The sequence below is a fragment of the Heloderma suspectum genome, chromosome 1 (assembly GCF_057233095.1).
Source record: "Heloderma suspectum isolate Gila_16-S chromosome 1, 16-S_ref, whole genome shotgun sequence".
Classification (NCBI taxonomy): domain Eukaryota; kingdom Metazoa; phylum Chordata; class Lepidosauria; order Squamata; family Helodermatidae; genus Heloderma; species Heloderma suspectum.
In genome coordinates, this window is record NC_139458.1 from 140453223 (window position 1) to 140480968 (window position 27746).

The 27746-nt window shown below is 48.5% G+C and overlaps 1 protein-coding gene across 2 annotated transcripts; it reads right to left on the reverse strand.

Annotated features, from left to right (window-relative positions):
- Window positions 1–2: 2 nt before the first annotated feature.
- On the reverse strand, window positions 3–27103 carry TCIRG1 (T cell immune regulator 1, ATPase H+ transporting V0 subunit a3). 2 transcript variants are annotated; one of them, XM_084804207.1, is made up of 21 exons: window positions 27018–27103; window positions 23136–23500; window positions 22587–22707; window positions 21626–21704; window positions 18669–18898; window positions 16466–16563; window positions 15931–16057; window positions 15586–15668; window positions 15016–15109; window positions 13306–13518; window positions 11714–11864; window positions 10575–10714; window positions 9994–10151; window positions 9807–9897; window positions 8227–8345; window positions 7590–7803; window positions 5786–5899; window positions 5170–5286; window positions 3457–3574; window positions 1534–1705; window positions 3–1223 (listed from the first exon to the last, which is right to left on the reverse strand). In XM_084804207.1, exons 3-21 carry the CDS (start codon window positions 22701–22703, stop codon window positions 1142–1144), a joined length of 2517 nt encoding a protein of 838 aa, XP_084660333.1. In that variant the 5' UTR covers window positions 22704–22707; window positions 23136–23500; window positions 27018–27103; the 3' UTR covers window positions 3–1141. The 2 variants fall into 2 exon arrangements, with proteins under 2 accessions (XP_084660333.1, XP_084660343.1); XM_084804217.1 differs by lacking the exon at window positions 21626–21704.
- Window positions 27104–27746: the final 643 nt, after the last annotated feature.

Genomic DNA, 27746 nt, shown 5'->3' on the forward strand with positions numbered 1-27746 from the left:
ATATAAAAATGCAGCAAGAGTTACGTTTTTATTGCGGAATTTAGTGGCTACAGTGATAAGAGTTTGAGTGGTTTTTTAAAGCACAGAATTCTAAACAACCTGCTCATACCACATTGTCCCCCTCTTAAAACACAGGACTCAGCAGGGTGAGCCAGGTGTCCTGCTACGACCTTCTTGCCATCGATATAAAGTTAGTTCTGCAGTTCAGGGCAGGAGTGCCTCTCTTGCCCTAGGCAACATCAGCCTGTAAGCTTGACCTGTACAGGACTGCTCCTATTTGTCCCTCCCCACGCTTGGGACCTAGGGAAAGGGCAGGCATAGTCACATCCATCCCCTTCCCTATATTGGCTGCCAGGATGTCGGCCACTTCACTAGCACAGCAGATGTTCCTTCCAATCAGGTGTGCGTGGAGGGCTTCGAACTAACCTGTAGCTCCACAGGATTCCTTGGCTGATGCACTCTCTCAACCCCGGGCTCCTTGCTAGGGCAACAAAGCTCTTTGAGACAGACACAGATGTAGAAATTAACACCCACTAAAAATCTAGTGCAGGGTTCCAAAATGCAGGCGGCTTCCTCCCTGGGCACAGCAAATGCCTGGGATGGGTCTCTCTCTTGTCTTGTGATGTGAATAAGCAAAGCTACATCCTGGTGGACAGGAATGAGCAATAAGATGCCACCTAGTAGCCCTGCAAAAACCTACATATGCTGCTATCCATAGCCTAGTGCTCCTAAAGGCCACTTTCCATTCTTTCTCAGCAGCATCTCCACGGTTGCAGAGATAGGCACAAGGCAGGTGGGTTCAGTTGCAAGTCATCTGGAGCGAGGGCTGGAAGTAACACGGCATGGTGCAGGGCATGGGCTCTGTAAACCTGTACCTTAACTCAAGAATTTAATTGTAAATACTGATATTCCAGCAGGGAGGCCATGTTGGACTTCACCTGAACTGTAACAGAGGGATAAGCAAGTGGTTAAGATGTTCTGTCACACCTTCTAGTGGGACAGGAGGCACGACTGGCAGAAAGGGGGAAGAAGCAAGAGTCAGCAGCTCGAGTAAGAAAATGCAGCATAAGCCAATCCATTTTCCCATTGGCTCAAGAGGGCACACAGTACATCTGCTCTCAGGAGAGAAGTCCTCTTTCTCTTATTCCCAGATGTTGGTAGTGAAGGTGAATGGGTTGAACTGGTACCCGGCTCCTGCATAGAACTTGTTCTGAAATTCCACCCTGAAAGATACAAGAGTGGTCAGTCCAGGCCTCGCAGGACCAGCTCTGAGCTTGCAACTCTCTAATCTCCCAGCCTCAGTTATAACACAGGCACATCCCAACCCAACTGGCAGCCAGTGGGAATGCACTTTGCCTCTGCCTCCCCCAGAATAGCAGTCCTGGCCTTTTGGGGAAGACCTCCCTAGTGCCCTCCACTCCATCTGGGTCTCAGTCTACAGGGCGGAGGCTCCTGGCCAGAACCCAAGCCACGTGAGGTAGTTGCTCTCGTGCAGGAGAGGCTTATGCTTCGCCAACAGAAATGGTGTCTCACCAGTGCAGACGCAGGGCATGCAGGAAAGCTGAGAGTCCCTCCATCACCAGTAGGATTGCCACGGTCAATACTGCAAAGAAGGCAAAGACTGGCACAAGGAATACCCCACCTGGATAGTTCTTCATGTGGAAGCCATTCTGCATCACCATTGTCCACAGGACCTCTGAGAGCTCTACAGGTAGGGACAGAGATGTGAAGGCCTCAAAAAACCCAGAATAAAACTGTTTTTTCCCCATTTTTTCCCCCAATAACCATTTTTGTTTTTTTCCAAAAAATTGGAAAAACTGAACAGCTTTGGATTATGAAATATTTTCTTCTAGAATTTAAGACAAGGTATTTATATATTGTTACCCAACCTTTACTCCCCGCAAATGATTTCTAAAAACTATGTAATAATAATTTTATAGAAAGACTAGAGATGCAAAATGTCTGGAAATGATGAAGCCATGTGGGGAAATTGTTTTTTAAATCCTCCTGTAAGATTCCCAGCATAGATATTTCTTCCATTCCTTATTATAAATTACTGATCTTTTACTGATAGACTTTTACTTTTACAGTATCTTTTACTGATAGACATTTAGGGATGCTCCAAGTCATGCTCAGTTTCCTACATGTCAGTAGAGTCACCATATCATAATATGGAAGAAAATGTGCATTCTTGAGAGTTTGGGTTTTGTTCTACAGAGTACTGTTTTTCTGGGTTTGTTCTGGTTAGATGCTGTAGTGGTCAGTTAATGTAATTCTAATTGAAAAAAACACTGTAGGTTGTCCTGCCACTGTCACCAGATGTGATGGAACAACATATGCGTTATCCAACCTATGTTTCTTTTCTTTTTTTTAATTAACTTTGAAGCTTGAGTCTATGGAACTCACTGCAAAAGTTTTTAATAAAGTTCTCAATTAGACCTCACTGCTAGGGAATGCTACCTCAGCTACAAAGCCATTAACTGCTGCCACCAGATTAAACAGGAACAGGTTTAGGAAGTTCCCTAAACCTCCTCACAAACAGGAACAGATGCAGTACACCAGTCTTCCTCTGCCTGCGGTTCTTCCTGCTTCTTCTGGCTTCTAGGATGATTCAGATGTTTCAGGGACTACTTGCTGAAGTTCCCTCTGGTCAGACATAAGATAGGAACCTAAAATATGTTAAGTATAACTTGGTTTGGTCATAAAATTATCATGTTTGGTATATTAAATTTAAAAGTATGGGTTATTTAGACAATAAATAGAAATTTACTGAGTTTACTTTTAAAAGTTTTAAAATATAATGATAATTTTATGAGCAAACCAAGTTATTTATAGCTTCAGGAACATAAAGGCTGCTTTATGTTCCTACGGCAGCCTTCCCCAACCTGGTGCCCTCCAGATGTTTTGGACTACAATGCCCAGCATTCCTCACCACTGGCCATGCTGCCTGAGACTGATGGGAGCTGAAGTCCAACATATCTGGAGAACACCAGATTGGGGAAGGCTGTCCTAAAGTAACAAAGTGACTTGAGATCTGTAAAGAGTTCTAAAACTAAGTCTTGTTTATTTTTCAGTGTTTCTCAACATTTCCATTTTTTCCTGAAATGCCCCAGAAAAAAACTCCCCCCCCCCCAACTTCAAAATTTCCAGACATTTTACATCTCTAGGTAGGGATGAACACGTGGGGTGCTAAGGACTAGTGGAGATGTCAGACAGGCTTCCCCTTCCCCTACTCCACAATGGAGTCCTCTGGAGGCAGGAACAAGTCAGAGGGACCTAGCATTGAAGCCAAGACACTTTCTCACTCACACACAGCACACTTTCTCAAAGGCTTCAGAGACATTCATCAGCCAAGCTGTCTGTCTCCCACTCGCCTGCAGATGTAAGTGGCCAAAGCTCTCAGCACGCCTCATATCCTCCACCCCTTCGCCTCCCACCTCTGGAAATCCAACTCACGGGCGTGGGCCAAGCTGAGTGCCCAGAGACGCAGGTAGGAGGCTGTGTTTGAGATGCAGCCCAGGCAGTACTCGATGGTGTGGATTGCCTGATGCATGAACACTTCGGAGAAGTCAAACTGAAGGAGAGATGGGCAAGAATCAGGTTTAGTTCAGCACTCTGAACTGCTGTCTTGGGAGGGAGATGTGGTCAGGGACCCAAAGGGAACCTGAAGCTGCTGCCAGAATTTAAGTTTAAGGGCGCGGGGGGGGGGGGAGAAGCAGAGAGCATATGAAGGCCCTAAGAAAAGGAGCAGAGTCTTCTGGCCTGAACATATCTGTATAGAAGTCAAACCCGTGCAAAAGACCAAGCCAGACTCCCAAACCAGATCCCGAGGCTTTCCTTGTCATCATTGTTTTCTTGTTTTAACAGCAGCCTGTGCCACCTGGTGCCTTCTCTACACACCCAAAAGAGCCCAGAAACAGCTCCCCCAACAGGGAACTCTATCCTTTTTATTCCAGCAGAGCCTCCCAACTCAAGAGAAGTGCTGCTGAACTTAAAAGTACTTCTGATTGATGGGACTCTCCAATGCAACAAAAAAGCTGGATGTTTTCAGCTGTGTTCAGTTATTCAACATCTTGAAAGCAGCAAGGAAAGGAGCAGCACTTCAAGCACAATCCATACAACTTGGCCTATTTGCTCAGGGCCCCACTAAGAGGGTATCCTCCAGCAGCTGTCTTGGGCCACTAGGGCTGGGCAGCCTCTGCTACCCTGCAAATGTTGGACACCATCAGCCCGAGTCAGCATGGCTGAGTCATCAGGGATGATGGGAGCTGCCTAGTCCAACAACATCTGGGAGAGCCACAGGCTGCTCACCCCTGTGGTACACAGTACAAACAGGCTCCAAGAATCTGCCTTCGCCCTATGTGGCCTCACCCAATAAGAGGACCTAAGAATGTATCATGACACGGCTTCTTGCGAGTAGCATTTGCGAAACCCTAAGATTTTAAGTCTTGGAATGTTTCAAGCCCTCATTCCAACCCCAACTGCAGCTGCGAATTCAGAAGGGGATCCAGACAGACCTTCTAGAAGAAAGGACCCGAACTACCTTTTCTTAGGGCGCAAGCCTATGCATGTTCAGACGAAAAAGGTCCTACAGTTCCCAGCATGCTCTAGCCAGCTGGACTGGCTGGGGCATACTGGGGGTTGTAGGACCTTTTTCTGTCTAAACATGCATAGGATTGTGCCCTTAGTTCTTTTGCCTTTGGGCCCCAGCAGGGCTTACTTTTATATCTTCCATGGTCAGTCCTCAATGGTGTGAAAGAATTAAAAAGGTGGGAAAGGCTCTTGATTATGTGAAGTGTGTATTTTCCTCAACCCAAATAACTTCAGCCATCTCTCATACATCTGGGAAATAGGGAGCAAGGCTTTCAGATCTGAAGCCACAGCCTCTAGGTACTCTTAAAACCCCGCACCTCCCTTTTCAGAAATTAAGCCCAGGGCTCTAGCCCAACATGCTTCTTGTCTCAGTTATTCCATACATTTCAACCGGCCTTCTCTACCCGTGCCAGTTTTTAACAAATGGTTCAAAATGAAGTAAAAATGAAGCATTCAAACCAAGTGGCAAATTGGCATAATTTACTTCAACGGTCAAATCAGGCGGCTGGAAGGGTTTGGGTAAGTTCCAGAATTCTGACCAACCCCCCCTCCACCCCTCCCAGGCCAAGATGTTACCTCCAACTCCTGCCTGGGTTTTGCACCATGCACATCATCCTCAGCAACATTCACACATTGGCTCGGCTCCTGTGAGTTTAGCAGAGGCTGGCGCTCTTCTGCGCTGGAGGGATGGCCCTGCAAGCATTCCAGAACACATCATGGAGGAATGGAGGACACACACAAACACAGAACAGTTCCCCTGGCCTCACCCCCTTTCCTCCAGCCATTGATCTTTTGGTGGCTTCCTGGCTTTTGTGCAGTTTCCCCCATTCTAAAAGGCTGAAATGCCTCTCTGAAGGCTCAGTTCCTGGCGGTAAGCACTTCAAGCTACAATAGGCTGGTATTCTTTGCATTTTTGGCCCCACCCCTTTTGCCTTTGGCCCCACCCACCACTGGAAGGCAGCTCCCTAAAGCTGCTCTGAAATTAAATTCGTCCCTCAAGCGAAAAAGGTTCCCCAGCCCTGACATACACCTTCACTTTGGGTGCCTAGGTGGCCACTAGAGGCCACGGTCCCAACTGGCTCCATGCCAGGGAATCCACACAACTGCACTGACCCTGACCTGCCAAAGTGGCAGGGTAGAAAGCCAGGTTTGGATAGCAGCACCAAGCTCAGACACAAGGAGGGGGTCTTACCCTGGACCGAGAGGCCCGACGTGGATGCTGGCACCAGAGGTAGAAGGGTGTCCCCAGCAGCAGGACAGGTATGGAGACCAGGGCCACCACCACCAACACCTTCTGCACTGTGTCCTGCAGAGAGGGGGGAAGAGAGGGGGGGAGAGAGAGAGAGAGAAGATGCAGTCCCTGCAGTCCTAACTCAGGACGGCCAGGGCCGAGGTGAGATGGAGCGGCTAGCTGCTGCCAAGTGTTCTCCCAGGGCAGAAAGGAAATAACGAAGCCTTGATCTTAAAACTGGGGCACAGGACAATTGGACCTGGGTATGAGCACAGTGTCTTCTTTGCCCTCCATCTCACGCCATGCCTTAACCCCTAGTCTGTGGGGCGTGGTTGGTGAGGATCCTTCCTGCAAGTGTTGTCGTTATCATGCTGTCACGTCAATAAAGTTACAACTGAGCAAACCAAAATGTTACACCCCTGAATGTCTTCTCAGCTGGAGGAAACCAAGCAGGCAAACCTGGTATGGACACCCAGGGTGTCACATTTCCCACCACCCACACCAAATAAGTTGCTGGGACCAGCAATACAGCAATTTGGGGCTGTGTTAAAATAAGGCATTACCCAGTAGAGGTCGGGAATGTATTCATAACATTATACAAGGCATTGAGAACATTTGGGTTACCCGGTCCAATTTTAGTTACTTATGTTTACAAAGGGGAGCAAAAGCAAAAGGAAATATCTAAAATGATCACAGAAAACCATCTTATGGAGGCAGACATAAACGGGCTTGGGATTTTGGACAGGTTGGCCAAGGACATTTTTGGAGCTGGAGTTTGCCTTTGTGCTTAGGATCTCAACTGTTCTCCCTATTCAAGGACAGAAAGGAATTCTCCCTGCTCCCCGCAGGTTTGTGCCTCCTTGTGCATGCCCAGGGCCGATTCACACACACAATGACTTCCATTTGTGAAACAGCCATCACAGAACCGAGCACCACAGACAGATCCTAATGCATCAAAACGTAAGGCTTTTTAAGAAAGGCAGGTTGCAAATTTAGCAGCATTTCATCAAATGGCAGGTTATCAAACGACGAACAAGCACAAGTGACCAGGCCGAAGCCATCTCAACTGATTATTTATTTTCCTATAAGCATCTCCTATGAGCTCAGTAGCCTCCTGAACCTATTTGGGGCACAGTGCGACCTAGATAATGTGGGTAACCTGCTAGGGGTATTTGGATACTGATTCTTTCTCAGTTTATTGCAGGGATGCAGAACCTCATGCTCAGGGGGCCGAATCAGACCCTCCGAGGGTTCCCTAGAAGACCATGCCCCTTCCCCATGGCCCCACCCCTTTCCCCTAGACACCAGTTGTTTAGTCGTTTCCCAGCTATTGTGAAGTTCTTTCCCCATTCTAAAAGGTCAAAATGGCTCTCTTAAGGCTCAGTTACTGGCAGTCAGAGCTTTAAGTGAAAATGTGCAAGGATTTTGTAGTTTGGCCCTGTCCCTTTTGCTTTTAGCCCACCATTGGAATGTGGCCCCAAGAACATCTCCAAAATGAAATTTGGCCCTTGGGCTGTGTGGCAGACACTTAAACTTTTACCTCAGTTTCTTCACAGGCTGAAAGGAGGTCCTGCAGCCCTGGTTTATTGGATGATATCACTGCCTGCCTAGCCCTACAAGTTCTAGATGCAATTGTTTTGAGGCTGAACAAACCGGGACTGTGGCAGGGGTGGAAGAGGGGAAGGAACACCTGGGGGAGTTGGAGGAGAGAGTGCTTGCTAGGTAGGGAGTTGAATGGACAGGGTACGATGCCACAAGCAGTTACCTGGTATTGAAAGAGTGGAAGGTTTCCCTCAGACTTTGCGAACAGGAACATGTCAATGAAATGGATGAGGATGCTGGGTGCCCACCGGGAACTAGCAACATCATACGCCAGCCATTTGTAAAAGATCAAGACCACAAGGTAGCCAAAGAGTGATAGCAGGAAGGTGATCTCCGGAAGGAAAACCAGTAGAAGCTTGTATCTCTGCCTGAAGTGGCTGCCAGCCAGACAGAGGAGAGTAACCATCAGCAACAGGGGAAGTTTTAGAAAACCATCAGGAACACAAGAGGAGCCCTGCTGGACTAGACCAAAGGCCTCTCTAGTCCAGCATCCAGTTTCCCACAATGGCCAACCAGATGCCCCTTGGGAAGCAATAGCCCTCTTCTGTTTAGTGTTTGCTAGCAACTGGTATTCCGATCTTCTGATCCCGGAGGTAATATATACCCGTCATGACTAGCAGCCATTGACAGCTTGATCCTCCACAAATTTATCTGATCCCCTTTTAAAGCCCTCTCTGCAGACTTCAAGAGAGACAGGACTCTCACAGTAGTATACAACTGGGCTAGAGTGGAGCCAGAGGGTTCCCTAGCCCACCCACCCCTTCACAGGAACAGCAGGCAGGGGACCGCTGGGCACTTACATGTGGTTGAAAATGCTAAGGAACACGCCGAAGCTCATGTGCACAATGCCCAGGATCACAGACATCTTCATCTTGAAGGAGTTTAAGAAGGTGAGATGGTTGACGGCCAGACTCCAGATCTGATTCACAAGAGTGGAGAATGATACACATAAAACAGTCAGAGCGTGAAACTCTTTTGGAAGGAGAGGAGGAAGAGGCCAAAAACAGGGAAACACATTTACTTTAATCCTGGTAGGACCAGGAGCCTTGTCCTGAGACACATCTGAGCTATGAACACAAATGTACACACCTGTACTTTTAAGCCAGGCCTTCCCAAGGTAGTGCCCTCCAGATGTGTTGGACTATAACTCAGATAATCTCCTAGTCCAACACATTTGGAGGTCTGCCTCAATCTGAAATGGATCTAATAAGCAGTGCAAGTGATTTAACAGACAGTTACAGTGAAACTGGAGGCGCCCCAGTGATCTCGGTGGAAGAGAGCTGAACTCTGTTGAAGTAGATACATGGACTGCTGTGGCATCGCATCATGCACAGTTCTTTGCGTGTGCCCGAATTACTGTGTCAACAGTTTTCAGTGCCCTCATTTTACTTCTTAAATTTAAACTAACAATGTAAGGAAGTATATGTGATTCTCATTCATTTTTTAACAAGAATTCCAAAAAAACAAAACAAAACTCCAAGTGCACATAACATTTTGAAATTGTTTGAATGCAATATTTAAACCACATCGTTTGGCTTATTTAGTATTTTCCCAAAGCAAATATTTCAGTTCAAAGACATATGGCTATCGGGACATAAAATTAACATGGGGTACCTGGGGTTTTTTGTTTAGTTTACTAAATATAAGCTAAATAAGCACTATAAATCAGATCTTGCTCTATTTGGCGCATCAGAAAATTTTCCAGTCCGAACATTTCTGGAAAACCCACATTGCTGCTTTTAAGCCAGGTGAAAGGTAATGGTTTCCCATAAACCCCACCGAAGAATTGCTCAGAATGAATAAAGAAGCTTACGGACCAATCCTATGGCCACTAGACACTGTCTAGAGGGCCATAGGATATGCAGTTTTCTGGGAACTGACCTCGGAGCCCGTGCTCTGAGGTCAGTTCCTGGAAAACCGACCTCCCCCTACATCTGCACTGCCTTGGAGGCAGTGCAGAGAAGCCCCATCATCTGCACTCAGAAGAGGACCATGGAGCGATTGAAAAGGGGTGTTCTGGGGGGCGTTCCGGGGCGAGGAGAGCAGAGCTGCATGTATGACACATCCAATGTGTCATACAGCAACCTCCTCTCCTGGTCGACCCCCCTGCAGCTAGACAGCTGTAAATGGCTGTCTAGTGGAAAGTAGCAGGGTAGGAGAGGTGTGGAGGGAACGATCCCCCCCGTGCCTCTCCTGCCTTGCTTTGGATAGGCGGTCGCCTCAGAGTTCAGAGGATTGCACCCTTAAACACACACACACCCCTTCCACAACCCAGCTCACCCTTATTTGCGACTCACACATTTAACAGCAATGCCCAGGGTTCCTTAACTATTAAATTAGTTTAAAGTTTCCAGCATTGATTCACTCCTTCAATACTTACCGGGTCTATCCCAAAAGGGTAGGGACCCTTAAAGACTCCTGTGATATTGGGGTTTAGGGGGAGAACAGGGTTTTCAGTTATATACTCCCAGCTGCAACAAGAAGAAAGAGGGCTTCAGTGTATGAGCATGGCACAGGAAGATGGAAGAAGAGGCTGGCTCTGGTCAGGGGCATGGGCTGGTTAGTACCTCCATCTGGAAGAGTTGGCCATGGCAGCGACACTCCAGGCAGATGGGAAGATGGTGGTGGCCTTGCTGAAGCATTCGTTGTAGATGAAGCCAGTGTATATTGAGAAGGCACCCATCAGGAGGATGAGGTAGCGGCCCTCAAAGAATGTCTGCCAGATCTGTCAGGGGGTGGGGGGACCAAGAAATGAAGACAGAAATGTCTGTGGGTGCATGCGCCATGAAGCACACTGAGTGATCTGGGACCATTGACCATCCCTCAGCCTAACCTGCCTCACAGGGTTGTCGTGAGGGTAAAATAGGAACGGGGAGACCCATATATGTTGCCCTGATCTCTGTATACATATCCTAAATCAGGGATGGGCAATGTGTGGCCCTCCAGATGTTGTTGGACTGCAACTCCCATCTTCCCTCCTCATTGGCTATGCTGGCTAGGGCCAAGGGGAGTTCCAGTCCAGCAATGTCTGGAAGGCCACACGTTCCCCCACACCTCCGCTCCACATGACCTCAGGGCAGGCTGCAGAGGTATGGGACCCTCCTTCCCCCCTGCCCTGGAAGGGCCCCATCCTCCACCAGGGGCTCACCTCATTTTCCACCTTCTTCATGCCGAGGCGGTTCTCAGCCAGCACCATCCAAAGGGCAAAGAGGAACATCAGGAGCCCATGGCCAACATCCCCAAACATGACAGCAAAGAGGAACGGGAAGGTGATGATGGTGTAGGGAGCTGCAAAACAGAGCTAGCCTCAGACAGTGAGCCCAGGGAAAGGTCCCCCCTGCCCCACCAAACCCACAAAGCCAGCTGCCCTTTCATATGGCGGAGCCCCACTTCAACCCTATCCTTCCCATTTTCTTGGAATAATAAAGCATCTGGAGCATTACAGATCGGACAGGATATAAATCCAGTGGAGCATCATGTCATGTCTTCTCTCTCCTTAGCTCAGAGCGAACACAATGTCACCTAAAATAGTCATCCCAGTTTTCCACCTCCTCCTCCTCCTCCCTCCCTCCCTACCTCACAGCCAGCCTGCCCAGAAAACACACAGCCTTCTCTTCTTGGGGACAATTCCATTAAAAGCCAGTCACTGATGACCAGAAAAAGAGCCCTGCCAGATCAGACCAAGGGCCTATCTAGTCCCAGTGTTCTGTTCTCATGCTCAGTGGTGTGGCTACACCTAGACCTTGGGGCTGAAGTCCAAGGCCCCAAAGCCCAGGGGTCCCTCAAATGATCACCCAGAGAGTGACAGGTGATGAGGGCAACAGAAGCAACCTCCACTTTACTCCTGTAGCCATGATGATGCTATGATTTAAGTGAGTCCAAAATGCAAAACTGCACATCACCGGGTATTTATTTTTGTCAGGCTCAGCAAACAGTTTTGGTGTTGTGATTGTTCTAATGTATCAGGAATGGAGAAGCAGTTGTCAAGTGTGGAATGGCAGCTGGAGTGGAGCGGGAAGGGAGGAGAGAAATGTGGGTGCTTCACTACAGAAGTAATACACAGGGCCACCTAAAGGGGGGAGCCCCACAAGACCATGAAGTCCAAGGTCTAAAGTGACCATGCTGCACTGCCCATGTTGACCAACCAGAAGCCCACGGGAAGCCCACAAGCAGGATATGAGTGCAACAGCATCCCCACTTGTGTTCTCCAGCAACTGGGATTAAAAGGTATACTGCCCCCTGATGTGGGGGGGGGGGGGACAAGGCGGATGCTGCAACTCTCCTCACCTGGGTTCACCTCCTGGTAGCTGGCCACCCCATAGGCATCGACTATGCTCTGGAAGCCAGCAGTGAACTTGTTGGTGCGGATGAGGGTGGGTGGGGGCTCGGTGCAGGAGATCCGATGGGCGAAGCACTCCACTGCAGAACCACTGCGGTGCTGCAAGGGCAAAGAGGACCAGGCAGGGCTGTTTAGGAGCTTCGAGCCCACTGATAAGCCCTCAGAAAGACAGACAGACAGGCATGCCGTCTGACGTGGCACTGGCCAACTTTCTCTTGCGCTCTTGGAGCGGCACATAGCAGGCTACGCAGTGGCCCCACACCTTTGGAACAAGTTGCCATTGGAGGTCTGCCATGCGCTGGCATTGCAGGCTTTTAAGAATAATTGAAAACATATTATTTTACCGTGGCCTCCTCTTGATATGACTGCTGTTGCTGCTAGTTTTATTGTTGCTTTTTATTGTTGCTTTTATTGCTACTTTCTTGTGTTTATGTTTTTATTGCTTTTAATGGTTTAGCTGTTTTTATGTATATTACCGTGAGCTGCCTTGGGAGGGCTTCTGTCCTGAAAGGCGGCCAAGAATTTTTTGAATAAATAAATATGTGAGCAGCTCAGCTCCCAGAATGCAGTGTAGTTTGCCATTCAAATACTCGCCCGTGGGCAACTGCTACCCACCCCAGGTGCATAGGCGAGTAGCGTATTGCAAACCTGGGGTAAGGAAAGGGTACACCATGATCCCAGAGCTGTAAGACTGACATGACCATATGGTAAGATTGGCCATATGGACACAGCTTCTCCTATTTAGAAGCCTCTAGCTGAGCCTTTGCTCTTTTAAAACAGAATTTCTAGTCTTCATGATTAGAGGGAGCAATGGGTAGGATACACCCGCTGAAGTCTCAGAAACCAAAAATGTCCAGTTGTCAGGAGTGGCGTTACAGTGCCTTGCACAGCATTATCCATCTTCCATTATTACTATTTGCTGCCTCCCAATATCCAGGGCTGTGTATACTACCTAAAATACTTGATGTTCCGCACTGATGTTGGCAGTCCAAAACATCTGGGGGGGGGGCAGGCTGCCTATCCTTGATATATGGTGATCTCAATTATCCAAGCACCAGTCCTTGTGTATACAAAATAGTACCATCCACACACAAGAGGGAGCTACTAGCCAGCTTGGGGGAACCCCAAAGGTTTGCAGAAGTACAAAAAAACTTTAAGAAAAAACCCTCAGGGGGACACCCCACCCTCCTTGAAACAGCCTAATGATGACTGAGCATGCCCAGTGGCCATGGAATACTGACTGATGGTGGTGGTAGGGAATATCCTGAAAGAGGATAGCGTTCCAGCCAGCAAGCCATGAACAGGACCTTTCCCACTGCAATATTCTGTTGCAGGTCCCACTTGTCAATCCATTAGCCAAAACTGGTCGCCCTTTACTCAGGCAGACAGGATAGGGCCTACTACATGGTGTCCCCAAAAATGGAAAATGGACTGGTGCGTACATCAAAGGACAAGCAGAAACCTACTGCATCGCTGGCAGTGCAGAAAGAGGAGTTGCAGGGAGGGAGGGGAAAGGGGGGAGAGATTCTGTGGCACCTACCGATCCCTCGCGCAGGGCCTGCTGCACAGCAGGAAGGTCATGGACAGGGCACCAAACTTCACCAATGAGGCACTTGTCTGTGATGCTGAAGCTGCACTGGTTGAGGATAAAGAAGATGGCCTTCATCTTCTGTATCCGCACTTGCCAAGCAGGCAACACCGTCAACACCTTTTGCAGCACCTGGTCCAGATATTGCTCCGTCTGGCCTAACACCTATTTGCAGGAGGATGGAATGAGATCAAGGAAAGGCGAAATTTAGGGTTGTAAAGTATTTTTTGCTATAAAAAGAGCAGCTTAGCAATGGAACGAGCTGCTTAGAGCAGCGGTTCTCAAACAGGTCTGTAGATGTGGCTGCACCTGGGGCCACGGTTGGAGTTCTGGGATTTTATTTTTCTGCATAATCACAATTTAACAACAACAAAACCTCTGGGGGAGGAGCGCTTGCACCAAAACTCTGTCAACCACAGGGTCAATGGGCTTTTTTCTCAGCGACACCCCCTCTTTCTCTCTTCCATGCAAGTCAAAAGCACAGGGTGTGGGGTGGATGGGCAGCCATTCCCCTTGAAAATGTCCTGCCTGCATTCGCTGCAAGTCGAAGGAACGAACACACTCCACCGAGTTGTATGAGGCAAGGCGAGAGACCTGCATATAGGAAACCCTTGGCAGTGTCAAGGGCTCCTTGGAGGGCTCTCTCAGTCTAATCCAGTAGCCAAGTCCAGACACAGACAAAGGGATTCTTTTCAAAGCTTTATTCTTCTTTTACAACTTAACAACTCTACAGGTAGCAACTAGATCTGAGCAGCAGCATCCCTATGCCCTAAGTTGGAACAGTTGGTCCCCGTTTGAAAGGCAATTACTGGCAGACCCCTGAATATAAGGACTAGGGAGAATCCCTCCCCTTTTCCCTTGGATCCCCTGGGCACAACCGTTCTTTGAGCGCCAACTGGGCGCTACGCCTCCTTTCCGCGCCCTCCATTTGGCGCCGCTCTCTGCATCTGCGCCGCGCATCCACCCAGTCTGCTATGTGTGCTGGGTCACTCCCTGGACTGCTTTCTAATCTAGGAATGTTGGTGGGAGGAATCTCTGTCAGCTGCGGGCCCTGGGAAAAAGGGGCGCACTCCTCTCCCAGGAGCGACTGCTCTTCCTCCGAATCAGAACTACTCTGGGATTCTATGGGCTCAGTGTCCACCCTGACAGGCAGGGAGAGAGACGCTGGTCCCTCCGGCCCAGACCTTGGGGAACACAGGATCTGGAGTTGGAGGGAAGGATGTTTGCGGATCAAGATATTCAAGGCATAGAAGAGGCGGTGTCAGGTGTTGATTAATACCAATACTAATACTAACAACAATGGAAAAAATGCATGATTTACAAACATATACAATGATCATCCCCGACCATGTGACGGTGCCTCGTACTCGGAACTCTCTTCCTCCTCCAGCTCCCTCGGAACCTTCACCCCCTCCCTCCCTTGGGAAGGCCATTCCGGTGCACGGGAACTGCAGGGGGGCTCATCACTCCCACGGGTTACCACCAGTCTTCCCTAGCCTGGGGCCCCCCAGATGTGTTGGGCTGCAACTCCCATCATTGCACCGGCCAAGCTGCCTGGGAATGACGTGAGCCGCCATCCAACACCTGGCGGGGGAAAGGCTGAGTTTCTCTTTGCTCCAGGTTTCGACGGCATCCCGCCCCCAGCAGTCCCGATTCCCTTACCGTGGTCACATCCTCAATCTGGGTGCGCAGCTTCTGCAGCGTCTCCCCGCGCTCGGCCTCTGAATCGGCATACAGATACAGGTGGCAGTGAAAGCTGGGGAGGGACATGACCTCGAATGAGCCCTCAGAAAGCAAAGGTGGGGTAGGAGAAGGCCGGGGCTCAGGCAGGGCATTTTCTTGAGGAAGGGCTGGTAGCTTCACACAGTTGCATGAAGATGGGCAGAGCTGATCTGAGGCTTAGGGAAGACAGTCACTGTCTCACTGCCACCCTAGCCTTGTGGCCTGTCACATATCAGTGGAGCAAAGGGCATGCCACAGGAATTACTGTACAGCAGGGCCCCTTGAGTAGGAAAGAAGGCAACTTGGGTGTCAAACAAGGGCAAAGATGAGAGTGACAGACCCACGAGTGGGGTGAGGGTGGGGAGTTGTCTTTGGGATGGGGGCAGCACCAGGGGAGGAGAAGTGCACAGAAAGAGAAGCATGGTGCAGAATGGGACCACAGTAGGAGAGGAGGGCGACGTTTATCATCAACAGGCTTCAGAGGGAAGATGCAGTACCCGCAGCACTCACCAGTTGGCGATCTTGCGGATTTTCTGCCCAATCTGTTCGCCCCAGTAGGAGATGAGGAAGATGACCCAGGTGACGCTCTCACCCTACACATGAGAGGAGAGGTTGCCCAGAAGCCTCTGCATTGAGAGGCGCAGGAGAAGCGGTTTGGGGGCCTTCTTCCTGTGCCAGACCACAGAAGATACTTGTGGCCTCCTGAACTGCACCTCACCCTGCTCCATCCACACTCAAGTCTTGAATCTCACCTCAACCAGGCCCTCTGCGCTGCCTGCCGCCCCTCACCCTGAAACCCCTCACAGTCAGCCATCTTACTACCCACCCCCAACTATTTTCTTGATTCCATCTCACCGTGGCTGGGTTTTCCATTGGCTCCGACATCTCTATGAAGTGGGCCACAAGGTAGCCACGGCACGCACGCCACAGCAGCCGTTCAAAGGAACTCACCCGCCACGGGTGGATCACACCTGCCACAAAGCTTGGGAAGGGGAGAAAAACACAAAATGTATTTTGAGACTGCACAAAACAGGCTGGGCATACTGTAGCCTATGGCAACATAACCAACACTTCGCATGTATATAGTACATTTGAAGTGTACAAACGGCCATCACATACATTATCACTATACATTATGACATCCCTAAAAGGTAGGCAAGCATTATCCCCATATAGCAGATGGGGGCTGGAGGAGGAGTGGATTGCCTAAAGCCACATAGAGAGTTCACGGCTTATGAGATAAACTATGGATTCCTCACCTCATATGCTTAAGCACTAGGTTACACCACCTCCCATCCAGGGGCAATGGCTTTGGTTTGCCCAGCAAGCTTTATAGCTCTCACAGAGACATTACCTAGCCTACTCAAATGATTACTTCCTCATGACTTACTTTATTTTGAGGTCAAGCCGCTGTGCCATGGATGGGTCAAACAGAGGATCTCTGTCAGAGAAGGCACGTGGGTGGGCTGGTGATCCTAACGGCGCTTGCTGCCAGGAAAAAGGTATGTGAGAGAAGGACTGGGTACCAAACCAGAAGTCATACATTCCCATCTCTAAGTCCCAGGGCCACCCAATTCCATTCAACATCATAATTTGGTTACTGTTGGCAGCCCACAATAGTGAAAATTCAAAGCAAAATAATTTCCTAGGGCCGAAATTGATGCAATGGGGCAGTCACATTTGCTGATAATGCACCTGCCCCATTGATGTATAACATGGTGTGTATGTGTGTAATGGTCTAATTTTTGCAAGAAAAAATTTATGCAGCCAACAGAAGCTGAATGATACACCCCCGCTTCCCTGACTTATCTGACCATACTTGAAGCATTTTTATCTTCAGCCCTGTTACCAGATCCAGGCTGGGAGAAAACTGCTTCAAGCGATGTAACACAAAGAGGTAAGTTGAGGTGGAGATAGTGCTCGATTTAGGGGCAATTGATGGGTGAAAAAAATCCATCAATTGACCTGTCAAATATTATCAAATAATTGTCAAGTACTTTTAAAGCTTTAACATCAGGAGAACAACAAGAAGGATTGCATCTAGATTTAGCTGGCTCAACTGAGCTGGTGGAACATTAATTCCCCACCCCCTCCTAGCCATGGCAGCCCTTCTGGCCCCCTGAAAGTGCTACAGAGACGGTCAAGGGACCCTGCTGATTGGGATGAGCTGTGGTGTTGGGGGGAGGGGGGATCCCTAAAAAGTGGGGGGAGGGACCTTCCGTGAGCAGAGCCCTTCCTCTTGTGCAAGCTAGATCCTGAATCCAACCCATATATAATAATCAACGGGTTTGATACCTATGACAATTATAACAGAAATGTTAGATAGTTATCAAGTGTAATGATTTTTTTCTTTCATTACATTTTTATTCCACGGTGGTATACACAGTTCATCTCTCCACCCATTTTATCCTAAGAACAACCCTGTGAGGTAGATTAGCATGAGCATGACCTGGTTCGTATGAGCCAAATAAGCCATGGTGGCTTATTTAAATCATAGTGCATGCAGGTTGTGATTTGAATAATCACCGCCCAGGCGTGGCTTGTCATGTTGTCTGAACCCGAGTGGCATGGCTTGTTCGAGGGGCAAACAATGGTGGCCTATTTTGATTGTGCGAACCAGACCACTGTGTGACTTGTCTAACGTACACCTAACAAGCTTCAAGGCTAAGTATTTCAACCCAAGGTCTCCCTCATCCTACAATACTCTATCCACTTTGCCCCTGAGAACTGCTTGTGTTCCTGTTTGAGCATCTGCTATAAATGCAGGTATCTTCAAAGGAAGAAGTAATGCCATGCTCCTATGTTAGACCCTGACTACTGCAGGGCTAGGCAGCAAGGTGCCCTCACTCCTGTCCTTCCTCAGAAATGACACCATAATAAAATAAAAATGGCACCCTCACATCTAGATAGAGGCATTCTTGGAATATTTGACAATATTTGACTGCAGTCAAATATCAGGCCTTCAACGGGTAACATCTGACCCCTCATCTGACCTGTGTGTTCTGCTCCCCTCATCCATGCACACCTTTTGTTGCAAAAACTAGACTGCCACACGCTTTGCTTTATATGTGAACTGGGAAAATACATGAAGAACAAACCCAGCTGCCCTTGGCATATTTAATTTTTACTCTTAAAAATAATCTCAACATACTGACCATGTTTAGAAATTGTGCTGAACCACAGTTTAGTGTGACAAGAAAAAGCTGCAACACAACCATGACAAGGAGTCCAGAAGCTTTTGCTTATTTATTCTTGCTCTTATTTTTATTATTATTTTAAGATTTTATTGTTTTAAATAAACGGGTCTCTGTACATTTGGGTTCTCCTTCATGGTGCTCTTATCCCCCTTTGCCACCCCTGCAGTGCCCTCTTTCACCCCACTACATGGGACCTCTTCCTCTCTGCAGCCAGCCTCCCTGGGGATTCAGTGGCAGAATGCATTCCACCTTCAAAGCTTTCTATACCATCATTCGAAACAGATGCTTCTGCTTCACCCAGAGAGCCAAAGTTACATCCCTTTCTCCTCCAAGCACCATGACAGCCAGAGAGCTGGGCATGGAACAGGAAGTGGGGTGGGGTGGGGGATCACTTACCAGTTGCCCAGTGAAGCGCTGCCCCTCCTGCAACACCTGAATATGCTCCCGCATCTCCTGCAGCTGACCAACCAGCTTCTCCCGGTTGTGGCTCACCTCCCGCAGCTCTTGCGCCAGCGTCTCTGACTCCTCCTGGATACGCAAGGCATCACGGGACAGTGGAGCTGGCAGATTCTCTTCAGGGGGTGTCAGTGACAGCCCGGCCTTCCGCACTTCCTGTGCCAAGAAAGCTGAAGAGGAGAAATGAGACATGAGTAGCACCTGAGACTGCCATCTCCTTTGAGGGTCATGGAAGATCAGGGTCACACTGCTTGCAATCCAGGAAGCTCACCAGTCATGTGTGACAGCCCCACAGGGGCTTTGCAAACCTCCCATTCTTGCTGACTGCCTGGAGCTGCACAAATGGGGGACCTTGCTGGGCACCTAGCATAATAAACTGCATAGATCAGGTGCATGCACCCCCTGCCGCTGCCGGGTTTCTGACAAAATGTTATTTTATTATTTTACAAACAAAATGGCACTCTGTAGTGGCACTGGAGTTCTAAGAGGGTGACATTTGTTTACAGGATAGATCTGTCTGTTTTAGTGCTCTGTAGCTGCTATGGAGACGTAAAATTTAACTCTTTTGCTGCTACTGAACACTGTGAAGCAGTTTCAACAGCTGATGTATTTATTATTACTAATTTTTTTAGTGTAGTTGCCCACTCCTGGCATAGATGGTGGACTGCATCTGGCTTCGAGGGTCACAAGTTAGATAGGTCTGTCAAAAACACTGCTGAAGTAATTCTCAGGCTTTTGCAAGGAGGCTTGTGAAAGTTAGGAATTTCCTAAAACCACGACCTTCTAAAAATTCTGAGAATTACAACGTTACAAAATTATGAGAGCTTCCCTTTACAAGAGAGTAGTGCGTTTCTAGCTCTCCCAGGTTGAATAGTGAAGATCAGAAAAAATCACTATTCCTTCTGTTGGCTGCAACTGAATCTAGGAACCCTTGCAGGGGACCAGAACATTTACTTTTAAGAGTACAGAGAACGAATACAGTATACTGTACCCAGTGATGTGGGCCAAACATTTTCGCAAAAGAAAAATTTTCCACTAGTAGATTTTCATTACTAAAAATGAATGGCTAAAAATAGATTGCCAAAAATAATAAGTAAGAGAATTAATAGATATAATACCAGGCCAAACTGCCAGTTTCAAAAGTTGTAATTAAATTACAATCCCTGAAAACTGTTCATAGGTTTCATCACCTTCCATTTCTCCCCCCTTCAGATAATGTAAGGGAAGCGTGTGCTATTAACTTGTCATGTCTTAATATACTTACAAGTATTCCAATAAAAGTAATTTCCAGAGGGGTAGGTGTGTTAGTCTGTTGCAGGAACAAAACCAACACAGAGCATGGCAGCACTTTAAATACTAACACATTTATAACAGCACACATTTTTGTGGACTAGAATCAACTTCATCAAATTCCAGAGAGGCAGCTGCATCAGTTTGTGCAGCAAAAACAACAAAGAGTCTTGTGGCATTTTAAATACTAACAAATTTATTATGGTGTAAGCTTTCATGGACGACAATCCACTTCTGCAGTCCATAAAAGCTTATCCCATAAGAAACGTGTTTAAGGCAGGGGTAGGCAGAAGAAAGATCACATGTTTTGCACTTCAACTCCCAGAAGCCCCTACCAGCATGGTCAATGGTCAAGGATGCTGGGAGTTGATGCCCAACATATCCGGAGATCTACTTTCTACCCACCCCTGCTTTAAGGTGCTATAAGGCTCTTGTTTTTCCAATAAAATAATAAAAATAAAATAATAATGTTCTGAATGGGTTCAATACATTTAAATTATATTGCAGCTGGTATAGCATAGTGGCAAAGAGACTGAGCTCTGAATCAGGAAGTTTCCAACTTGAATCTTGCCTCGGTTATGAACTCCCTAGATGGCCTTAGGCAAGCTACTCTCCCTCAGCCTCAATCCTTCCACCTGCAATATGGAGGGATAATAATACTGACCTACCTTACAGGGTTGTTTTGGGAATTACAACTAGATGATGCATTTGCAGTGCTTTGGACACTTCAAAGTGCCACACAAAATGTTCATCGTCATCATCATTGTTGTAAGCGTGCTTGATTGAAGTTTCCCCTATCCAACTTTCCCCGACCTTGTGCCCTCCAGATGTTTTGGACTTCGACTTTTATCAGCCCCAGCCGACATGGTCACTGGTTTGGGATAAAAGGAGTTGTAGGCCAAAACATCTGGAGGACGCCAGATGGGGAAAGCTGCCCTAATCAAATATTTCATATCAACCTCTTTTGGCTGTTGGGAAAACTTTTGAGATGTCATGTCAGAGTAACACAGTGTTTGTTTTTAAAGTTTTTATAACCAAATATATGTCAAACATGCTAAATGAGATCCAGTCAACTCAAGGCACTAGAAATTTCCCCCAGAAAATGGGCACACTGAAGATATCTTTTAAAACTAGTCTAATGATAAGGGGAGAGGAAACAAGAAACTGCAATAGTACAGGAAGCACTAATTACAGCAGCCAGCAACTTCGATAGCTAATGTACCAATTGCCTAACCCCTTCCACAGTTTTGGAGATGCTTCAGTTTGAAGGACAAAAAAAAATCAGGCTATATGAGGAATGTCAGCTAACATTAGCCATAAACCAGAAATTACAACAAATGTGGTTTTGCTCATAAAAAATAAAGTCTCATGATTTACTAATCCAATTTTGTTATGATGAAAGGCCTGACTCAAAATTTCGAAAGCCTGCAACCCTTGCCTGGTCCTCCAACTGCTCTTGGATGTGCAAAGTCGTTTACAGCAACAGGGCCAGCATGCTGTGTTCGGAAGGTTGAATTGCCAACCCCGCGGGAATCCCATCGTTCAGGCCACCATGGCTGATGGGCAGTACCCCCCGCCAACCTCCTCCATGCATGGGCGCCACTCACTGAAGGTTTTCTCCATATCTTCACACCGTCGCACCTCCCCCACAAAACGTCGTTGGAAGGCATTGACGTGGGGGTTCAACTGAAAGTAAAAGCACACGGCTAGTGAAGAGTCTACCAAGGGTGGAACAGATAATACTGTCCTGCCTTCACCCTGGAAACCAGGCAGCCAAAATCCCCACGGCTTGCTCACCCTGTACACTTTTCCCTTTAGGACAGCACAACATCAACAGCCATTCTGCAGGAATAAGACACCAGCTTTTGTAGCCCCCGCCCCCCTCAATGCTATCCTCTCCTCTGAACTTCCTTGCCCATTTTGCCAGGGCACTAACAGAAACTAGACATCACTGTGCCACACCCAAGTTTCTGCAAAACCTGGGTGGGTGGGTGGGAAATCATCTGTATATAGTCAGAAATGTTCTTTGTGCTCAAGTATATGAAAACATCTCTGGGGGAAAAACCAGATAATACCTGTCAAACTGCTGGTGGGCACTCATCAAATTATGAACTCTCATAAAAAAAGCAATTTCTTGCCCTTTCTCCCTCAAAATTGGTACGGACCATCCTCAAACCCACCTCTCCTACAATGCCATCTTTCAGATCAGTCAGCTGAGCCATTTTCTCAGTATAAGCCATAGAACCTACCGCCTCCCACCCTATATGGTCCTATAATTGGCCATTCTTTTCAGCCCCTGCATACACATATCCTTATACAATATGCACTAGGCAAATTTTGTTCAACTTGCTTGTCTTCATGGTTGTAGTGAAAGGATATACTTAATGTTTAAAATGGGGGCCACTCTTATGAGGAAGAGAGCCGCTACAGCCATGAGTTATAGACGCCCACCTACTAAATCACCACCACATATAAAACCATGTGTTCTGTGTATCCGTGGGCAAGTTCTTGCTTCATACAAAGACCACAGCCACTACAACAGGCTACCCCAAGCCCTCCTGCACATACATCACGGAACTCCACAAGTGCTCGCTCGCCTAATTCGCTGACACAAGTGTAGGCTGAAGCCGACTGCATGAAGAGTTGGGCCAGGCAGATCTCTTCGCTGCGGAACAAGGTACCCATGTTGCTAGAGGAGAGAAAGAAAGAGAATCAACTGGGGAGAACCAAAGAGTATGCAGCAACTCAACAACAGGCCAGCAATAATTTATATGGTGGGGGGAGGGTTTTTTTTCTGACGGCTGTCCTGCTAAGATGAACTGACATCAGGAGGGTGGAGATAGGAACTGGAAGATGCAGAGAAAAGAAGGTGGCAACAAGGACAGACAGGGGACGGGCTGCCCATTGGAGGGGAAATAATGGGAAGAAAGAAAGGGCTCAGGAAGGAGGGCTTCTGTGTATGTTCTTGCCAACTTTGGGAAGGTCATTGCTAAGAAAGAGCACTGGGCAAAGAGCACACGGAAATCCCTAAAACGTCACTTTAAAGTTGCATCAACTTCAGATTTAGAGGCTGCAGTGGCCCACTAGGTCTAGTTAACAAAAGGGGTTCACACTTACCTCTGGGTGCTCCACAAGGTGCAAGGAAGCAGAAAATAGGGCTTGACTTGCAGGTGCTGGCCAAGATGCAGCCCCAAGTGTCTTTGCAGCTCTAACGGCTTCCTGCAACTGGTGCTCAGGCTCTGCTGACTCACGTGGGTTTTTCCCCCCTTAGCTCTGGGATTGCAACACAGTTTCCAGGCTGAGCCACAACCACCCGTTTCACAATGTGCGGCTGACTCAGGGCTCCATGTTGCTCACGGTGGGATTAAAAAATGAGGTGGCGGATCGGAGGACTCAGGTCGGACACAACAGCGAGGAGGTCCTTGCAGCCTCAGCTCGGCATGTTAAAATGAAGCAGAGAGAGGCGGGCAAGGCCCAGCGATCTGTTGAAAACAGAAAACAAATTCTCAGATCTACTTCCTCTCCCAAATCACTCCTCTCCACAATGCGAGAGGGGCCTTACTTGCAACTCAGTGGTATATGTGGGACCAAAGAGATATGAATAGCTGAAGAGGGGCCCCTCCCACAACTCTCTGCTAGACTGGGGAAACCTTAGCAACAGCCACAGGAACCACAGATATCGCACATACACTGACAGGTGTCTGGACCAGACAGGCATTGCTCCAAGATGATGCTTACAAATAACACCTGATATTCCAGATTACCATAGCCCCTTGGCTATGGTATTACACCAGAAATTACACACGAGAAGGGCACCCTGCCACCCTATCAAAGCATCGCCTCCAATGTGTGTAGGCCTAGCTCCACCACAAGCTCACAGCTGCTACCTCAATGTCACCCTGACTTCAGAGTGATTCCTGGCACGCTATACTAGGGGTTGCCATATTCCATTCAGAACAGGGCTTCTGTTCCCTGATGGGGACTGAACAAGGCTGAAGTGCCATAGATGCACCTTCTCCAATCACAATTCTGCAGTGTCAAGAGAGAACACATCTGATGCCTTCCTTCAAAGCTCTCAAAAGGACAAAACTCCCTGTCCCACAGGTGATCAATTAATCTACCAGCAGAGTAGCTGAACTAGTAGCAGAGTAGGTGATCCTGCTGTGGATCAGGCCCTGCGAGAGGTCTTGTACTGAATCCCCAGAGCTGTCCTAGTAGCACTTTTGCCTCCCTTAATATGAACATTGGGATCGCACACTGCACTGAAAAACAGAAATGCAACACGGTGGCACACAAATTAAAATAATGGAATTTTAGACCACAAAAGCCAAAGGACTCCGCTAAAATCATAACATTAGGTCTCAGATTGTTGATTACCTCCCTGCCCACCTCTCCTTACGGACAGTCAGAAACTAGACAACACTCTAGTAAGTTAAACTTGATGGACCTCCCAAACCCCAAGATTTTCAGTGAGAAAAATGGCACAAAACAACATTGTCTACTAAGACATACTCTGGAAATGCAGGAACTTGAGTGGGCACAAGGCACCAAGATCAATGTTGCAATGCAGCCTTCCCCAATCTGTTGCCCTCCAGATGTGTTGCACTACAACTCCCATTATCTCCAACCAGCATAGCCAATGGCTCTGCTGGCTAGGATGCTGGGAGTTGTAATCCAACAGGTATGCCACCAGCCCTTTACAAGCCTGACTGGAGGGGCACTCCAGGACCTAGTCCAGGCGAAGGTAGAATGAGCTGTGCTAAGACTACAATCAGATTTCCCTTGGACATGCACTTGAAGGGCTCTGAAGAGGTAACTCTGCAGACTTTGGTTGTAGCACTCTTACAGCCATGGAAAAAGTGGCAGGCAGCAATGAAAACAATAGGGGATACATTTTGATGCAACATAGTTAAAAACACCCACACAAAGCTTTCCCATATCTTGGGAGGTTTTAATTAGGAAGATGAAAGGCAGAAGAAAGTCTCTTGGGTGAAGACAAGATGTAACATTTCTAGAGCAGAGGAACAGATCTGGAAGCATTCTCACTTGGTGGAAATGTCCTCCCCAAGGTTGAGGCCTGGAAAGAGTTCTGCAAGCTTGCATGAGAAGCCAGTTACAAAAGGCCATCCAGTACTCATAATGTTACCAAGATCTTCTTGCCTCAGCCCCAAGGCAGTTTTGCACTGTTCCTTTGGTTGTTTTTTTTTTTTAAGGAAACGAATGGATAACAAATATTTATGTACTATGAACACAGGACACTTACTTTTTTTTAAAACAAAAAGCAGCCAGTCTGCCTGCCTGCAGTACAGGGGGAAAAGGAAGACTTGACAGCTGAACCAAGATTTGATTTGCTGCTGGTACATATCTGTCAGTCAGGATGAAGCCAGACTGATACTGTGGCTAAGGGATCTGTTATAAATTATCTTTATATGTTACACCCGTCTTCGATAATGATGATGATGATAGTGGCACAGCCAAGTGTTCAGCCACATTACTGATCAGTGAATGAGAAAGAGGGGAGCTATAAATCCCAACCTGTTCCACCCTTAAGATGGTGGCGCACATTTCAAGCAACTTGTCCCAGCATCCCATCAGTTCACGAGTTGTGTGTCGTGTACGAGGAGGACAGAGCGAGGGACATCATAGCAGATGTGACCACGAAACCAAACATTTGTAGCCTCATCCTTGTTTGGTATTGCGTTGGCACCAGAAAGTGAAAGATACAAGAAAAATGATATATTTTATTAGACCAATATAGAAGCGTACAAGGTGTTTTTCCAAGTAGCACAGCACACAACTCAATTAAAAGTTCTACTAGCAACAGACAAAAGGGGGTGGAGGGGAGAAAAGCAGCAGCTTTCTTTTTTTTTAGACATATCTTTCTTTTTTTCCTCCTGGGACAGGGTATGTGACAAGGGGAGTAAGGCTCTATGGGGTCCCCACCACTTGCAAAGCAGAATGCTTTCGCGCTAGCAGAAATTAGTCTAATAAAAGACACTTTGGGTGCAACCCTATTCATGTTTAGACAGAAAATCTACTACCACTTAGAGCATTCTCCCATGCACCTGTACCTACTTCGGGGCGGGAGCATGAAGTAGTCATGGTTGCATGTGGGGGGGATACCTTGCTCTCTGCCACCCCTGGGCTGTGCTTCTAATCTCGACCAAGGGGATCAAGCCACACAGTATCACTCTAGATTACACTCCAGGTTCAGCCTCGGCCTCTAACGAACGGAGGTCTGAAAGCTCCACAAAGCCGCGACAACACTCCCTTTATTTACAAGGAAGCGGGGAAAGGGATCGCCCACCGCTCACGTGAGCGACGCCCACCCCTCCACGCTTTTAACCCAGGCTCTGAAGCCATGGAGCCATTAGTCCGAAAGCGAGGTGGCATTCCGGCCGCCTCTCCTCCAGACGTGCAAAGGCACGTGAGGTTGGCCGGGAAAGCCCGGCTCTAAACCGAGCGCCACAACCACGCTCCGGGGGGCAGGAAGAAAACGGGCGCACAGCTAGATCGCCCTCGAACCCGTTCACGAAACGCCAGCAGCAGCGCGCGCGCGCGCTCCGGCAACGGCAGCCCTCCCGCGGCAACCTCAGCAGCAACCAATCGACACGCGCCCCGCCCCGCGCTGCAATCACGGCGAGCGAGCGAGCAGGCTGCAGCGCCATTGTCCCCAGGTCCAGGCTCGGGGTGCGCGAGGCTGGTCCGCGGAGGCAGGGAAGCCCCGAAGCCGCCCGGTCGCTGCCGGCCGGAGGAGGGCTTGACCGCAGGGAAAGGAGGTGCAACTGGGGAAGCGGATGAGAAGATCCGACCGCCAGTTCTCGGGGGCGTTGCAGGGAGGGAAGAGAAAGCCGAAGACGCAACGAGCCGAGCCGCGCAGCAAAGGGCAGAGCGCGGCAGAAAGGACAAGAGGAGCGGAGCTCTCGGGAGGAGCCAGCGCCGGCGCGGAGGGCGACGAGGCTCGGAATGAGGGCGCGGGCGGGTGAAACGCCTACCGACCTGGCGGTGCCGCAGCAGCAGCCGGGCGCTGGTCTCCGCGCGCAGAGTAGCGGCTTCCTCTTTGCCAGGAAGAGCCGCCCCGAGAGGAGGGCTGATCTGTCCCGCCCCGAGAGAATTCCCCGCGCACCGCTCCGAGGCACTTCCTGCTCGTCCCGCGGGGCCGGCGGACTCGGAGAAGGGTAGCTGGAGAGGCGCCGCGGATCTTTCACCTCCCCGGTCAGCGACGGACGGACACGCATCCAGTTGTAGCCGGTGTTGGTCGAACTTCAGCCCCATCCATTTCAGTGGGTCTCCTCTAAGTAGGGTTAACATTGGATACAACCCATTTGCTCCCCTTGGAGGCTGGACTTTCCTCCTCCATTAGTTGAACCACGCGCAGCCCGAACCTATGTATATTTAGTCGGAAGGAAGCCCCAGTTTACCCAGTGGGGCTTACTCTCAGGTAAGCTTGCACGGTGGATCCCAGCGGATCATGAGCTTTCCTTGGCCGAACAAGCAATACCATAAGGGTGTCATTACAGTATAAGAAAGTATGAGGGTGGGGGGTCTGACAAGGATGCCACTCCACCACAGGATTAACAGCACCATAGTGGGATGCCCACTCTTTGCCAAAGGTTTGGTGAGGTTCAGAGGCAGCTCTGTATTTGGGATGAATGGGGGAGCAACCCTCTACCTTTTCCCCACCCACTTGTGGTAGAGAAATCGCACCACAACCAGGTACATTTGCTC

Bases quoted from the DNA above. Each gene is read 5' to 3' on its own strand.
- TCIRG1 (XM_084804207.1), bottom strand. From the start codon at position 22,703: ATGGGTACCTTGTTCCGCAGCGAAGAGATCTGCCTGGCCCAACTCTTC. The intron at 18,899-21,625 runs GTGAGTGGCGCC...TCTCCTCTTCAG, and splicing joins AGATATGGAGAAAACCTTCA to CTTTCTTGGCACAGGAAGTG. The intron at 10,715-11,713 runs GTGAGGAGAGTT...TCTGTTTTGCAG, and splicing joins CTACCAGGAGGTGAACCCAG to CTCCCTACACCATCATCACC.